The sequence below is a fragment of the Phyllobates terribilis genome, unplaced genomic scaffold (assembly GCF_046119375.1).
Source record: "Phyllobates terribilis strain yellow unplaced genomic scaffold, ASM4611937v1 Scaffold_2__4_contigs__length_985480577, whole genome shotgun sequence".
Lineage (NCBI taxonomy): Eukaryota > Metazoa > Chordata > Amphibia > Anura > Dendrobatidae > Phyllobates > Phyllobates terribilis.
In genome coordinates, this window is record NW_027362762.1 from 153,767,903 (window position 1) to 153,785,587 (window position 17,685).

A 17,685-nucleotide genomic window follows, 5' to 3' on the forward strand; every position below is an offset into this window, starting at 1 on the left:
TCCAACCAGTGTCGGACTGAGGAGCCAAGGGCCCACCAGTAACCAACTCCAGGGCCCACTTTTCAGCTATATGCAAATGTGACATTATCCTCAATCACAAATTTATATAACAATGAACTGGGTAGATTGTTAAATGAATAAGATGCTGCCTTTGTCTGTACATAGTGATTCGAGTATATTGTGCCAAGTACTGCTCATATAAGAGGGTGATGGCCCACCGGAGGATTCTCCTGTTCTCCTGTGGGCCAGTCCAAGCCTGCCTCCAAAGATCACACAACATGACACTTCCCATTACAATACGAGTAATCTAGTTCTCATCTATGTGGAGAATTGCTCTAGAGGATCTCAGCATTTTAGAATTCTGCTTTGTAGCACTTACCTCCGAGTTAAAGCGGATTTGACACACGTTGCAGGAAATGACTGGCCGTTTTGTCTTCATCAGTGGGATGCCAAAGTTAGGGCTGATCACAGGTTTGTGGACGGGGTCCATCTGTGTAGACAGAACACAAGCAATTTCCAGTCAAAAAACACCAGCAAGTAACTCATAGTAATGGAAATCCAGCCGAAGGAACCATGCTCTCTGCTCTCCACAGATTCATTTGTCTCCCACAGCTAGGAAATAAAGAGCCAGAGCATGAGTGACGCTGCAGCACCGCGGCTAATAACTATTCCCAGTAAGATACTGTACACACAGGTGGTCGGCACAACAAGGTTATAGCAGTGGAGAATGATCCAGCCGGCCGGAGTTACATGGGGATGTGCTGCATATAACAGAACTGCTGCTCAGAATGTTTTAAAGAAAGTTTCTGCAGCAAGAAAGCTTTATTTAGTTGTATAAGATGTTTGATCCTCCCACCCTTCCCCAAGGGAAATCCACCCTGATCACTCATCCATGAACCAAACCCAAAAGTCAGAGATAAACTGACACTTACAGTAAACTGTCTCCAGAATAATGAGATCTTAAAGTGACAATGAAAAATATTTGTTGAGGTACTTGCATGCTACAAGTCTTTTAGGAATCTTGCCATATACAATATTCCTTCAGTTTCTCTATCTGTTACATCTGTTTTTCATAATTCAGGTTTTAAATCTTTCCTTGCATTGTAAAAAGTAACATAAACTCAAACCCATGATAATGTTACCCCTTAACTGGGCAAATTGCGCCCCAAATCTTTCTCTGCTTAGTTATTTGTAACTCATTAAAGGGCTTGTCTATTTTAGAGTATCCTTCTTATATACTCAATTAGGGATTTTTGGATGACCCCATACACATTGGATAAAAGGCAGCTGAGCTCGCCGATTTCAGTGGGCTAGGATGACCATCTGATGTGTATGTGAGCCCACTGGTGGACACAGACAGAAAAGGGCCCCTCTGCGAGAACAATATTTGGGCCCTTTGCAGTCCAATAGCTCCTCATAATGCACAATTTCACCTTCGTTGGAGGTAGAAGTGGTCCCCTTACCTCTTGGGCCCCTGTGCGGTTGCACAGCTTGACCCAATGATATGTCAGTTCCCGTGTGAGCCTCCCAACAGATGATATTGGGGGAGAGAAAGCTGAAATTTAAACATTAAATCTCTTTGTTTTCTGGGGAGACAAGAAGAGTCTGGCAGCGACTTTCTCCTTTCTCCCCATTGAAAATATGTGACGGATAGGTCAAGCTGAGTGCTCAAGTGTATGGACAAGTCTGGAGAGATAACGTTCTGCCTAATGAACATTCAGCTGACAACTATCTCATGCTTTGGGTCAGCTGTAGTTAAAAGGGCTGTCCCCTTTCAGAAAATGAACCAAGTATTACTTAGCTCTCCACCACTTTCCTGGCATCTGTTTATCGGCAAAGCTGACAAAATGATCCTGCAGTCAATCAGTGAGCTCAGCAGCTCCTCCTATCTACATGGACAGAGCTGCTGAGTTCACTGATTGACTGCAGTGCTGTCAATGTGACGTCAGAATGGCAAAGAAACAACAGAGACTAGAGCAATAATGCAGAGGTGGCGCTGGTGTAACACTCAGTAATACTCATTTTTTTATATAGCTACCACAGTGTATCGGACGGTGGTCGCCAACCTTTCTTAATCAGAGAGCCACATTCAGCTCTGACAGATGGTCGTGAGCCACATTCAGAGCCCTGCGAGTAGTGACAACCAGCGCCCCCCATTACCTGTACAATGACGGTCAAAGCTTCTGTCACAGAAATCGCACTTATACTCTGTACTGTTCTGTCTTATAGACAGCATACTTGCGACCAGGGGTTCCCACTTTATCCCCATTTATATGTATCAAGCACTCCAACCACACTATCATATCCCCAACCGCACTACCACATCCCCAACCACACTACCATATCCAGATTCGAGCACCCCCAAAATCTGGCAGTATTTATTTACTTATTTTACTCACTTATATAGCGCCATTAATTCCACAGCGCTTCACAGACATTATCAGCACTGTCCCCATCGGGGCTCAGAATCTACATTCCCTATCAGTATGTCTTTAGAGTGTGGGAGGAAACTGGAGAACCCAGAGGAAACCCACGCAAACACGGGGAGAGCATACAAACTCCTTGCAGATGTTGTCCTTGGTGGGATTTGAACCCAGGACTCCAGCATCATCCTATTTCCAGCTTACCATATTTATCTCTCCACCTCCATAGACCAGTATATGCACATCCAGATCTGCTCATCTGTGCGGGGTTATACAGAAAAGTCTGGAGACCTGCTCTTCTTAGCTGTTTGCTAGACCTGGTAATAATGCACCAAATTGGCAGAGAGCCACAAGCCACACAGTACGGACCCACGAGCCACATGTGGTTCCGAGCTACAGGTAGGGGACCTCTGCTATTGGAGAATGTTTTCTGAAAGGTGACAAACCCTTTAATAAAGAGGATCGCCTGTTCAGAATCCTCTTTCTTTCATAACATTGAATATCTTACAATGTATCTTCAAATCTCAGAGAGACAGAAAAATTTGGGAATACAAACTCATAACAACCTTTGACACACTCAGTGCAGGAATGAATGTGTCGCATGGATTTATGTAATTCTACAGCAACTAAGGAATGTGCTCCTCAGACCTGTGGGGGCATCACAGCCATGGACCAGACCTCAATCACAGGACAATAAAACTTTCACACTCCTTATCTATGAACTGCTCCAATATTCACAGCCACAACTCTTTCTCCCCCTCCCATACTCATAGTTCCGCTTCATATCACTTGTCTCATCTACTGCATTATTCTTGTGCCCTGTTGTGTATAAATATGTGATTCTTCAGATTTTGTGTTATTCTATGTCTGATCAATAAGCCTGATTAGTCTCGAAAGCTTGCAATTTGTTACCATCTTTTCAGTTAGCCATTAAATGGTATCAACCACTGAGGACTCTCAAATCTTATTATTTTTTAATGTATCTTCTTATCACTTTAGTGGTATTTGTTGGCAATGTATTATCATTTTTCTGGCTTTTTGTTTTGGCTGTGGAGCCTTTATTACTCTTGAATCAGAGAACAAGCAGGATCTGTTTAATCACTGCGATTCATTAGAATGATAGAGACCATCAGGAGTGAAAGTTCAATGCTACAGGAAAACGGGAGATCTGGCAAAACTCTCAAGAACTGGCCCTCACCTCCAAGACAAAACTATGCAAGTGGAGAGAGCAAGAACAGCAAAAATGCAAACTACATAGCTGCATTTTTTAGCGTAGAAAGAATGTATTTACTTTTCTCCCACATCCTGTTTGCAGAGAAAGCCCATGACTTTGCTAATTTCTCACCAATTATAACTGCAAAGGTAATTTAATTATTGTTCTCTCTGCAAAAAAAATTAATTGCAATGAGATTATATCACATGTCCTGGATCTCCAATCTACGTGAACATACAATTAGTATTTGGCACCGTTCACTACAATAATAAACCTTTATGTGCAGTATATCCATTATGTCCATACCACGTGTACTTCATGGTGAAAGTAAAGCGTATGGACTGAAGGACTGTAAAATGTTAACACATAATAATGCGGCATCATCAGATGCCTGGGGAAATGTAGCAAACAGCACATATGAAGTAGATTTCAGGATTTAAAAGATTATCATGAATTTTCATTCCTGGGCAATGTTTAGTCTGGATTCTTCTGACCTAGTAAAACAGCCAAGTTTATCAATTAGACAACTAGGAAAGTTTAACCCCTTCACGCCGCGGCCCTTTTCCGTTTTTGAGCTTTCGTTTTTGGCTCCTCTAATTTCCAGAACCATAACTTTTTTTATTTTTGTGTAAATGTGGCCATGTAGGGGCTTGTTTTTTGCGCGTTGAGTTGTACTTTTGAACGACACCATTGGTTTTACCATATCATGTACTGGAAAACGGGAAAAAAATTCCTGTTACTTAAAACGACTGTTAAAGGGGTTACCTGGTTATTTTTTTGTATGAGGCTAAGAACTTACCAGCAGTTAGTTGCCAACTACCTGACTCTTCTGCCTGGGGACGATCTCCGCCAGCTCAGGCGCCGTTCTCCAGCTTCTTTTAACCTCACATCAACAGAGCAGCTCTTTCTCCACTGGTCTGCTCTTTTGACATGGCGTCACTGCCATCGTCACTCTGATTGACAGCCAGCTCCCGGCAATTAAACAGCGGTAAGCCGGCTGTCAATCAGCATGACGTCTGCAGTGACGACCCATCGACAGAGCTGAACAAAAAACAAGATGTTGATCTGTCAACGTGATGTGAGCAGAAGCAGGAGAATCTCTGTACGTGACTGCTCTGAGCTGGCAGAGATCATCGGCAGAATAGGCCGGTAGTTCACAACTGCCTGCTGGTAACTTCTTAGCCTCATACTACTGGTGTACCACCAATGAAAGCAGGCCACGTGACTCCTATGAGGCCCATGAACCAGGAGAGCCCGTTGTCAGTGCCCGCATCAGGCCCCTCCCGCATCGGGCTCCCCCCCACATCGAGCCTCCCTCCGGACAGCCAACGCCGCCCCCTGACCCGCATTCAACTGTATTGGCATATGCCGATACAGTTGAAAGCAGTAATGGAGGAGGGAGCGTCATGTGACACTCCCTCTCCCATCATCCCCCCTCTGAGTCTGATGCAGTGGGCGCGATGACGTCACTTCATCGCGCCACGCTGGGTCAGGCAGTGGAGCTGATGAGACGCGCTGCAGAGACCGAAGCAGCAGGGGATACGAGGAGCGGTAAGCTTGTATTTATTTATTTAATGTGGCTCCATTTTGCCCTATGGGGGCTGCACTATACTCTATGGGGGCTGCACTAAACCTTATGGGGGCTGCACTATGCCCTGTGAGGGCTGCGCTATACCTTATAGGGGCTGCACTATGCCCTATGGGGGCTGCACTATACCCTATGGGGGCTGCACTATGCCCTATGGTGGCTGCACTATGCCCTATGGGTGCTGCACTATGACCTATCGGGACTGCACTAAGCCCTATGGAGACTGCACTATACCCTATAAGGGCTGCACTATACCCTATGGGGACTGCACTGTGCACTTTGGGGACTGCAGTATACCCAATGGAGGCTGCACTATACATTTTTGGGGGTTTGCATTATACCCTAAAGGGGCTGCACTATACCCTATGCGGGCTGCACTATGCCATATGGGGACTACATTAAGCCCTATGGGGGCTGCACTATACCCTATGGGGGCTGCACTATGCCATATGCGGGCTGAGCTATACCGTATGGGGGCTTTATTATACTATATGGGGGCTGCATTATACTGTATGGAGGACCATGGGGTGCATTATATTGTATGGAGCACCATGGGGGGTGCATTATATTGCATGGAGGACCATGGGGGCACATTATACTATATGGAAGGCTATGTGGGGCCATTATAATATTTGGAGGGTTATGTGTGGCCATTATACTATATGAAAGCAATTATACAGTGTGAAGGTTTGTATGGGGTTCATCTTACTCTTTGGAGGGCTAGAGGGGACTATTATACTGTATGTAGGCCCATTATACTGCATGGAGGGCTGTGTGGGGGTCACAGTTGGGGGATTATACTGTGTTGGGGGTCACCATACTTTGAGTCGGAAGTTGAGGTGGGGTACAGTAGGGTCATTATACTGTGCATGTGGAGGAATTCACCATGGGGGTATCATACTGTGTTTGGGGGGGGGGGGGGCACTTTTGTTCGCATAATACTTTATGGGGGCAATGAAAGAGGAATCTGGGATTTCAGCAGGAGGAAAAGTACTATGTAAAGGCTGGAAAGTTGTGAGACATGCTCTTCTGTGACCCCTACACTTATTTAATTTTTGTTTTACTTTCTTTCTTTTTTTGGCGGGGGAGAGGGGGGGGTTGAGCCCAATTAGAATTTATGCTATGGGGCCCCGTGATTTCTACGTATGCCCCTGCCCCATACAAAAAAATAATCAAAGTCCTGAATAACCCCTTAAGCAATATAATTGTGACTGAGCGTTATTAAAAACTCATTTCATTAGAATCTTGCAGTATAAAAAGGCTGCTGATCGATCAACGAGCAAAACGCACATTCACCAAATGAAATAATCTTTTGCGGATCGTAAAAGCTCATTGTTCTCGGTGGCACATTGTCCTATGTAAACAGGACTCACACTGCCAATAACTATGGCAGCCTATGTGCTCTGAGTGATGTATTATAGATCGCTCTGTGTGCATGGTTTACTGGAGTCTGCCTGCCACACATTTAAACGACCACTGATCGGTAAAAGTTTACTGATGGGCGGTCGTATCGTGCCGCCAGTCAGTCCATGTAAACAAACCCTTACTCTTTGATTGAAGATATAGGACTGATAAAGTTAACCTATTTGTTCTTTGTAATGGAGAATCTAGCTGCTACTCTGGCAAATGCCCTATAAAAGGTGTCAAAAACATGCATCACTTATCCCTATGATAGGTAATAAATGTATATCCCTATGATAGGTAATAAATGTATAATCTACCTCTACTCGGATCCCCAGCACTCACTGGGTCCTAAACCCCTCTCTGGAAGATGTCTATGGAACTGATGAAGCTTGCCCAATGCTGTACTTGATTATTTTCATCAGTCCCTTGACCACTACAACTGAAGTCCTGATCCCTCCTTCAAGAAGAGATTAAATAATAATTATCCTGGGTAGATGATCATGACCCTAGTACTAGTGAGTGGTGAGGATCCCATTGGGACCCCAGGAGAGCATTTACAGTATTTATTACCTATCCTGGAGATTGGTGATAAATGTTTTTCGTGGGCCAACATCTTTAATAACAGACTATTCTTTTCATATGGCATTTAGCAGAGTAGTAGCTGGGCTTTCTTTTAGTTTGTTCACTGCTTCAGCCCCATATCTCCCAGTGGTCTTTCATTTACAATTTATAGGCAATAAATGCTTTTCATGGGCCAAGCTGGTTAAGTGTATCTACGGTTATGGTCATCCTACTGTTTACATATGAATCTGGGGTGATGGAAAAATAAGGGTGACATGTAGATTCCTTTGATTCCAGTCCAGTTTAAGACAACCGTTAAATGAATGAGTTTGTAGTAAGTATCACAGGTGTCACATTCAATTTCATCTCAATGCTAAACTTGCATCACCCTAGGTTTTATGGTCATCTAAGTTCAGTTCAGCAAAACTGAGGGATGTCCAAGTGCACCTATATCACTTGCACCTGAAAGCCACCTTATAGAGTTAAGACTTCATGCAGAACTCATTCACCATAGACAATAGTAACATGCTTATTCAGGGGGGAAATGCTTAAAATTCTAAAATGTAATATGTATTTAATTCAGCTGATATTGGATTCTATATCAGTTCAGTACATTTATAGCTTTGTGGAACAGCTTAGTACATCAGACCCCCTGAGGAAGCGAGATCTAAACACGCGAAACGTGCATTGGGGACTGTGTTCTTGCAGTAACTCTGTAGATTGCATTATACTATGGGTAAGAGCACGTTTGCCATACACCTATGAATTCGTACATGTTTGTTTGTGCATTTAATATGTGTCTTGACCATTGTTGTTTATTACTTGGGGCTTTGTACTTTCATATATTTCTTGTACAATGCTAGATGCACTGCTCTGTTGCTAATATTCTGGATTTTGTCAATTTTTACGGTTTTTGTTTTACTAAATTCCTTATATATATATTCTCAATAAAAAATATATTTTTTGGATAAAACAACTCATTCGTTTGTCAGTGTATAAAGCTCCTGTGGAGTAGCCAGTGGTTATTATCAAGGCCTAATGGCTGAATTAGCATTTTAAAAAATGTACTCGATAGATTTGATTTGTCTAATCATCATCTATGCCCAATTCTTGGTATATCCCACAAATATATGTAATTGGCAATAGATAATATATAGCATAGTTCATCTCCATCTCATCTCGTCTAATTTCATCAGGAGTTTATTACATGTCTAAATTGTCAAGTATGAAAATAAAAAAATAAAAAGAAAGGGACAATTTGTCACTTTGTATTAAAAAGCAAGGTCATTATTAGTTACATATTATGCCATGTAATTGTCTCCAGTAATTAGAGAACGAAGCATGTAATCAGATTGGATATTCAGCAACTGGTCTATTAAACCAAGCATTTGTCAATGCCATAAGATATATTTTAATTCTCCAAGCTGATTCAGTGTGACATTGGTGCAGGAGTCCATCCTAGACCATAATCCATGGACAGATCATTAGTATCAGCCGGGCCTGGAGGTCCGTTCAGAGATGTGCCATATTGTCATCACAACGTGAATACTGAATTACTGCACTAGAAATGGAAGATTTCAGAGAAAAGCTAAAGCTGGTTTAGAGAATTAATCCTAAAAGTTGGATTATTTGATGTGGGTAATCCTCCCCCCAGCATCAATGTCTATTACATTAATCTTGCTTTGGTCCACGAGGATTGGTGACTGATGTTGCTACGGATAGACCAAACACATCTGCCATGTCATAGTAGAGGTGTAATTTAGAAATCTAGTGGGATTATGCACAATCTGGGGTGGGGGGTTGGGGTGGTCATTTGTAAAGAGTTCTGCTCAACCTTGCACTGTGTGGCTTTAATTTCAGGTCATGGTGCCGGAATACATGTCTGGATGAGATGCAGAAGAAAGTATAACCATTATAATGATGTGACAAATGTTTCCAAGACACATCACATTTTATAACCACAAGAGACTTAATGAGAAGAAATTGTAATTGGGAAGCCATATGTTTATTTGTTCTTCATGCTGAGGGAAACATGGCACCTCTGTGTCTACATGGAACCGTTCAATATGATTTGCATAGAAGCCTAAAGATACTGATAGGGAAATACTGTTGTTTAGATTGTCACAGCTAAGCAGAAATTTCTGTAAATCTCCAAGTCAAGGGCATGCATATCATTAAAGTGATCCATGCATTTTATGGGACCATTTCAAGGGAAATCCCATTAAGGTTTTCTACGGGCTGTTCAATTCTGCACAGGGCTCCAACACTCTGTGTAGTAACTGAGGAGGTCATTTAAAGGAAAAAAGACATGGAAAGGTGAAGGCAGGGGGTACCAGCTTTAGAGATTGATGTCAGGAATAAAGGGGTATAAAAAGCCAGCACGAAACCTCTTACTTATGCCCTCGCTCAGTGTATCAAATTAGGAAAACATTCATCACTCCAAGTTTTCTACCTTTTTAAGTTCCCTATCTAATTTTTTTGCAGAATTTATGCCCCTTTTAATATACAGCAAGCATCTATGGTGCCATATGGTGGCAAACAAACCTGCTCTATTGTCAATGCTCGAGCTACACACCTTCCTGCAAACGGGCGAAGACCAACACATCCATAAACTCAATAAGGGACCCTCCTATGTAAACATGATGGAGGGTCTAGGATAGAGAAGGGTAAATGCTCTAGAGCAGTGTTTCTCAACTCTTGTCCTCAGGACCCACCAACAGGTCATGTTTTCGCAATTTCCTTAGTATTGCCCAGGTGATAATTCCATCACTTGTGCAATGTGAATGGAAATCCTGAAAACATGATCTGTTGGTGGGTCTCGAGGACAAGAGTTGAGAAACACTGCTCTAGGAGCAAAGACAAATCTATTGCTGTCATGAATTAGAAAACTGATAGTTTTTAGGACTTTTTTTGTTCTGACAAACCTAAACACTTGACCAAGACGGACGATTCACGTTTATAATTGGCTGTGCTCCTGGAATAAAATACTCTTGACGTAGTGAGGGTGTATTTTTCTCATGTAAAAGCTAACATACTGACATTATATGCTGGTTTTTACACTTTAAAAAGACGCCAGTTCGGCGTCGAAACGCATTGTGGCAATAAAAACCTTCAACTTCACTACGTCAAGAGAATTTTATTATAATTGTGAAGTGTCCATCCTGGTCAATTTCTTCTGGTGGATTTCTTCACCCAGTCATGGGGCAGCTGCTGGCAATCTTTACTTGTTGAGTAGCTGTGTCTCACACAACCACTCGGGTGAGCACTTCCAATTTCCGTGTCCTCCTCCATTTTGGCTTTTACACTATGTTCTGGTACTTTATTCCCTCTACAGCTCCATTTTTCAAGCCTAAACACTTGGCATTTTGTCCTGTGCTGTTTGCATCTTTCCCAGTGCCTTTCATAGTACAGTATATTGTTATTACACCATGAAGAAATGTCAATCCAATGTCAATGCATAATCGAATTATAAGCAGCTTATATCACCATTTTGTAAATTGTCATTGAGACTGGAATAAACATTGAAACACGGGTCATGTTTGCTAGTAATTACTGTTTATAAAATTACGCATTCTCCTGATAGTTTCCATGCCACACATAATAAATATGCCGTATGATTTTAAAATAAATGTAGTTTGCTGTCAGTGTATCAACACCATGTAACACCTGTTTGTACTTTAATAGATCTCTAGAATAAACAGGATTGTTATATTTCTCACCAGCAGAAAGTCTAATGAACCGAAACATTGTTGCTTGTCTATAAATATAAAAGCTGCCCTAAAATAGCCGAATTAATGAAGTTTCCCTGCAATTAATATAAAAATAATACCCATCTGGTCCAGCGCTAATTACTTTTTCTTTCACTTCTTATTTTTGCTGTTAAAATTAAAAGAAAGTAAATATTTTCTGTATTTATAATGCATACTAAAAAATCCACTACACTGTAATCCATACGATAATGATCTTTCTTATTAAATAATACAAGTTACAGCACATTTCAGGTAGTAGGGATAAAGGACACGTGAGTAGATGAAATCAATGTTTATTCCAAAATTGTTAAAAACATTTTCATCAGTAGATATTCCATAATATGATCTATAAGACATGTGAGTTATTACGGGTTTTGAACTTTTAAACTCTCTAGTTCTTAGTTAATCTTTTTATTGAATATATATACTGATGAAGATGTTTTTAACAATTTTGGAATAAACAATGATTTTATCTATTCACGTGTGCTGGGTCCCCTACTGCCTGGAACCTTCTGTGTGGGATTGACTCTCCTAAGTGCTCCTGTGCACCGTGTTTCCTGTGATTGCTGGCTGATGGTTGCAGGAGGGTGAGCTCAATAAATTTTCTTCTCTTTTTTATGATCAAGGTACACCACATATATCATAAAGTATCCATGTTACATGAACTGTACATAAAAGGCAAAAAAATAAATCAGGTCAGGTGTTCATAAGACCCTCCTGGCTCATACACTAATTAAAGGGAATCTGTCAGCAGGTTTTTGCTACCTCATCTGGGAGCAGCCTGATGTAGGCAAAGAGATCCTGAATCCAACGATGTATCACTTAGTTTACTGGGTGCAGCCATTGTGACACAATCAAAGATTTTAGATTTAGCAATGCTGCAAAGCTGAGAAAGCTAATCCAGCCCACACCAGGGTCTCTATGTACATTGTCTATTGAAAGTGAGCTGCTTATTACAGAAGGGGGTGGAGTCAGACAAGCATGCGTGCACTGCTGTAGCTGCTGTAGCTGCTGTAGTCAGGACAATGATAATCACCAGGTGATAAAACCTTCACTGTAAGCAAACAACAGCACACAGCCTGACATGTGACACACCGTTGAAATCTATGTTTTAACCCCTACCTCATGCTGTCCTCTGATTACATAGCAGAAATCTTCCGACAGATTTGCTTTAAACTAAATGATCAGAACCATACCATCTAATCCCGATGAATCCCATTGACTAATTTTAAGGTCCATCTGGTTTTGATAAGGCTTTTGGTATTTTTGATGGTAAGAATAACACTTCATGCTATCAAAAACAATGGAACCTTGACTGGAATACATGGATGTGAGCAGAGCCTTATTGCCCAGACTGAAATCTACCAGGCAAATCAGCAGAATCTGCCACTATCATTAGGATCGAACGATATCGGTAGAGAGAAGGATCTGCTCTGCTGAATTTCAGTGGCATGATCCTTTTGTTCTCCCTAGAGATAATCCGACATCAAAGGTGTCTGGCAGTGGCTCTCCTATAGAATTCAAGAGCACCCGGCCAACAGAAATCTAATATGGGGTCATTACAGTTGGACCTCAGTGTTTTGACATTTGGGTTGTGCTACATAATAATAGATAATAAATAATATTATAATTTACATAGAACCCTAAAAATTACCCTCTTGAGTATAATTGTGTGCTAAATAGGCAGCAAGTGTTTAAGAAAGACAGAGAAAATTACTGATTACAGAAAGGTAAGTGGATAAGTAGAAGTCAGATTATAGAATAATTCTAAAGAAAAGCTTCTAATTCAATTTTTTTGCCAGACGCCCTCCCACGCTGCAGTGATCTTGGAGGTTCTCCTGGGCTGAAGGATAAAACCCAGACATTACTGTCCAATCAAATACTTCATGTACTAAATCTTGTGATATCTCTATATGTATACAGCTGACTAGGCAGATGGTGACAATGTCATCTGAGTGTCATGCTTTGTGATAGAAGACGAGGAGAACTTGTGAGCTCTCAGCATTGCATGACTCCATGTCAGGGATAACAGATTGTTCCTTCATTAGTGAATCTCAAATTTTTACTTGACAATTAAAACAAAAAATTGATATTCTTAGAGGGAGTTGTAAAAAATTAGGACAAACCTACAGTATGTGGTGACAGCTAAATCTCACTACATAATGAAACATACGTTATGTATAATGATAGTCATTATCACCCATGACTGGGTGATTTGTCAGTAATTTGGATCAGGAACAGCCTATAAAGGATTTGTAATACATGTCTTTAACGCTTTAATACAGTACTAAAAATTCAGAATAGAGATGGGCCACTGGTTGGACATAAACAGAAAAGGGCCCCTGTGCAAGAACAATATATGGACCATTTGCAGCCCAAGAACTCTTAAAAATGCAAAATTGCACCTGATTTGGAGGTAGAAATGGGCCCCCTTACCTCTTGGACCCCTGTGTGGCCACAACGATTGCACCAATGATATGGAATCATTTGAGTTAATTGGAGTTAAATTCTCCTCTAAATTTACAAAAATTAGTATTTTCCAAAGTACAGATCTTCTGCAATTTGCTCTAAATTCAGCAAAATAGCAGCCATTTTTCTTAACCATAGCGGGCCGGCAACAAAAAAATAATAATAATAATCACCTCAACAGCTCACCTGTCCTGCTGCCCCTGTAGACCTGTAGTCTGGTCCTCTGCACCACTTTTTGCTTTTCCTTGTCACACACAGCTTCTTCAGCCTGCTTCACTCTTGGCTTCAGGTGGGCGCAATGAGGCATCTGTTGTCCTTGTCTGCTGTGCAGTTGGGGCGCACGTTGTAACTTCAAAACGTGCCTCTCCCGAGGGGTAGACTAGGAAGGTATTGTGTGGAGGGACGTCAGAGGCTTAGTTACACCAGAAGCAGCAGCTCAGAGTGAACCAAACCAAAGAAGATGCACGCGATGGGGTAAGGAGAAAAGAAATGGAGCGGCGGACTGGATGGCGGGCTGCTGGGGCAGCTGGACAGGTAAGTAGTGAGGTATTAATTTTTTTACATTTTTTTTTACATTCTACGTTTATTATGCTCTGGGAACTAGAGAGACCCAAGAGCATAAAAATGGACATTCAATTGGCATCGAATTTGCCAAATTTATATCTCCAGAGATTCGATCATCTATAAATCAGAAGCAAATCCAACGGTGGTGCAGAGGTAGCAGTTGCACCAAGACCTTAGTGCCGCAAAGGGGCATAAAGACTCCACTGGAACATAAGAAGACATCAGTATTAGTAATGGCACATTAGGGTGGGAGCCTGCTGCACATTTTGACCTGGAGCCAGGAGTTTCAGGTTTCATCTCTGTACAGTTATCCTCAAGTCAAATTATTTTTTTTTGTTCTGTCATGAAAGTCTCCTGGGTAGGATCTCGCATAACTGGGAAAGAACCAGAGGACAATTTCCCATGTATGTATTTCCCATGTATGTTTTTAGATTACTACAATTTTCCTCTTCGGGCCACCATATTATACACTAATCAGGCTTTCCTGGGTAGAGGAACCAAATCCTTCTAAACCTCAGCTCTGTATTTTGTGACATTGACACGGTTAGAGAAAATGGACAGAGCAGCCCGGTATGGAGCGTATCTCCTGCTGCCACCTGACATGCCAGCTCGCAATTCATCAAACACACTTTTATGTCAGCATAGTTATGGCTGCACCATTGAGGATCACAGCAGCGGCACCTCCCGCCAACCTCATCCCTCTGTTCATTTGTTTTATCCCATAATAAAGCATGGCTCCCACATTCTGTAGAGTTTTTCCATTTCTCATAAAAAGGAAAATAAAACACTATATTTTCACATTTTCTATTAAATCTATGGCGATACTCTCTCTGTGGAAACCTCAACAACCTTCATTTCTTCTTGGAATATACGAGTCGCTTCTAAGGTTTCACCATTGCACCTTGATTTTTTCACCTTTCTTAAGGTATATTAAGAAATGGGTTATTTTTTGCTTCTTGCGTTACAACGAAAGGTTTTCCTAGCAATGCATGAGTAATGAAGCATACTGCTGCATCATAATATATTTATAACATTCAATTAACCAGTTATAAGCCTTTTCTGCCAAAACGCCTCTTCTATCACTTGTGGGAATCAGCCAAAATAGTTGTAGACATAGGAGACAGCCTTTACATGGCAGCAATATACTGAAATATGGTATAGACAAAAAAAAGAGACAAAGAAATAAAGGGATAAAGGAAATGTATTGTATGAGATTACAAAATAATGTGCACTCCAGAGACAGCACCACTCTCATCCATGGTTGTTTTCGGTACTTCAGCACAGAGCAATTCACATTAATGGGGCTGAACTATAATACCAGACCCTTTTAATGTTAAAGGGGTACTCCGGAACTAATGTTATAATCTACTCTCTTTTCTAATATACATTAATTAAAAATTCAGCACCGTTTCCTTACTACTTTATCTAACTGCTTTCTATTTACTACTTCCTGTTCCTGTTGCCAGTGCATGCTGGGATACTTAAACAAATCAGGGGGCAGAGGCTGTGGTCACTGCTACAGCCTCTGCCCCCTCCATGAAATGAAGCGTCATTAGTGACCTCCGTTTCAGGTGTTGGGCTAGTCCCTAGTCTACTGAACATGCGCCGGATGACTTATGCTCAGTAGATTCTAGTTACTATGCAATATGTATAGTGACAGTGCCTTCGCTCGCCGGCTCTGAGCAGAAGTAGGGAACCGGCAAGAGAGCGCATTGTCAGTGTGCACTGTGAGAGGAATACCTGACGTGCACAGGCCAGCACCGCCACCTTTGTCACTTGTACAATTTTTTTAAAAAAATGCTAAAAACACATAGAAAAAAAATCTATAAAAAAAACATGATTCTTGGTGTTTTTCCATACTTTAAATATGCAAAGAGCTTCTTCAGAGAAAAAGGACTGGAAAGTTATTGCTCACTATTGGAAGTAGCAATCCTAATATCAATATCGATCCTTTAAAGGGAATTTGTCACGAGGTTTTGGTCACCTAATCTGAGAGACATAGAACCTGATTCCAGTGATATAGCTCTTACTGGGCTGCTTGCTGTATTTTTGATAAAAATCACTGCTTTATCAGCAGAAGATTACCACTATAGGACTAGTAAAACTGCTTCCAGGTAGTCATCAATATTCATGAGTTCTGTATAACCCTGTCCCCAGCACTACTTGGCAGCTTTCTGTGTACACAGGCAGAAAGCTACCAGTCAGTGGTGTGGGCGAGGTTATACAGAGATCGGCATATAGAGAACTGGTAGATCTGCAGCTGATAAAACAGTGATTTTATCAAAATGACTGCATGCGGCATTAAAGTGAGTGATACATTCCATCAGGGTCACTGTGCCTAAATTATGCTGTTTTCAGATGGGGTAGGAAAAACGTGGTGACTGGGGCCTTGCCACAAGACTTACGAAAAGAAACCAAACCAGAAACTCTCTGAAGAGGCTACTTGTATATATACAGGTGCTTCTCACTAAATTAGAATATCATCAAAAAGTTAATTTATTTCAGTTCTTCAATACCAAAAGTGAAACTCATATATTATATAGAGTCATTACAAACAGAGTGATCTATTTCAAGTGTTTATTTCTGTTAATGTTGATGATTATGGCTTATAGCCAATGAAAACACAAAAGTCATTATCTCAGTAAATTAGAATACTTTATAACAACAGCTTGAAAAATGATTTTAAAATCCAAAATGTTGGCCTACTGAAATGTATGTTCAGTAAATGCACTCAATACTTGGTCGGGGCTCCTTTTGCATCAATTACAGCATCAATGTGGCGTGGCATGGAGGCGATCAGCCTGTGGCACTGCTGAGGTGCTATGGAAGCCCAGGTTGCTTTGATAGCAGCCTTCAGCTCCTCTGCATTGTTGGGTCTGGTGTCTCTCATCTTCCTCTTGACAATACCCCATAGGTTCTCTATGGGGTTAATCTCAGGCGAGTTTGCTGGCCAATCAAGCACAGTGATACTGTTGTTTTTAAACCAGGTATTGGTACTTTTGGCAGTGTGGACAGGTGCCAGGTCCGCTGGAGAATGAAATTTCCATCTCCAAAAAGCTTGTTGGCAGAGGGAAGCATGAAGTGCTCTAAAATTTCCTGGTAGATGGCTGCGCTGACTTTGGTCTTGATAAAACACAGTGGACCTGCACCAGCAGATGACATGGCTCCCCAAACCATCACCGATTGTGGAAACTTCACACTAGACCTCAAGCAGCTTGGATTGTGGCCTCTCAACTCTTCCTCCAGACTCTGGGACCTTGATTTCCAAATGAAAATTGGAACTCTGGGACCTTGTGGAGTGTGTCAATGATTGCCTTCTGGACATCTGTCAAGTCAGCAGTCTTCCTCATCATTGTGGAGCCTACTGAAACAGATTAAGGGCCTTTTTTAACGCTTAGGAAGCCTTTGCAAGTGTTTTTTGTTAATTATTTTAATCTACTGTGATAATGACTTTTGTGTTTTCATTGGCTGTAAGCCATAGTCATCAACATTAACAGAAATAAACACTTGAAATAGATCACTCTGTTTGTAATAACTCTATGTACTATATAAGTTTCACTTTTTGTATTGAAGAACTGAAATAAATTAACATTTTGATGATATTCTAATTTAGTGAGATGCACCTATAAGTCTATTTTTGCTCATTGGCACATATCAGAAGGAGAAATTTTATTCCTTAGACCCCCTGTCAAAGATCTCTCATCCAGCTTAACC

At 41.3% G+C, this 17,685-nt stretch overlaps 1 protein-coding gene across 5 annotated transcripts in view; it reads right to left on the reverse strand.

Annotated features, from left to right (window-relative positions):
• ZNF385A (zinc finger protein 385A) overlaps positions 1-17,685 on the reverse strand; it is a 211,628-nt gene that overhangs the window by 57,001 nt on the left and 136,942 nt on the right. For 3 of the 5 annotated variants that reach the window (XM_073663153.1, XM_073663160.1, XM_073663155.1), the window contains one exon: positions 380-490. The exons of 1 other annotated variant lie outside the window; for it this stretch is intronic. In XM_073663153.1, coding sequence (XP_073519254.1) covers positions 380-490 — 111 coding nt within the window. Of the gene's footprint in view, positions 1-379; positions 491-692; positions 811-17,685 lie in introns of those variants that run through there. One more of the 5 variants, XM_073663158.1, reaches the window with a different exon arrangement.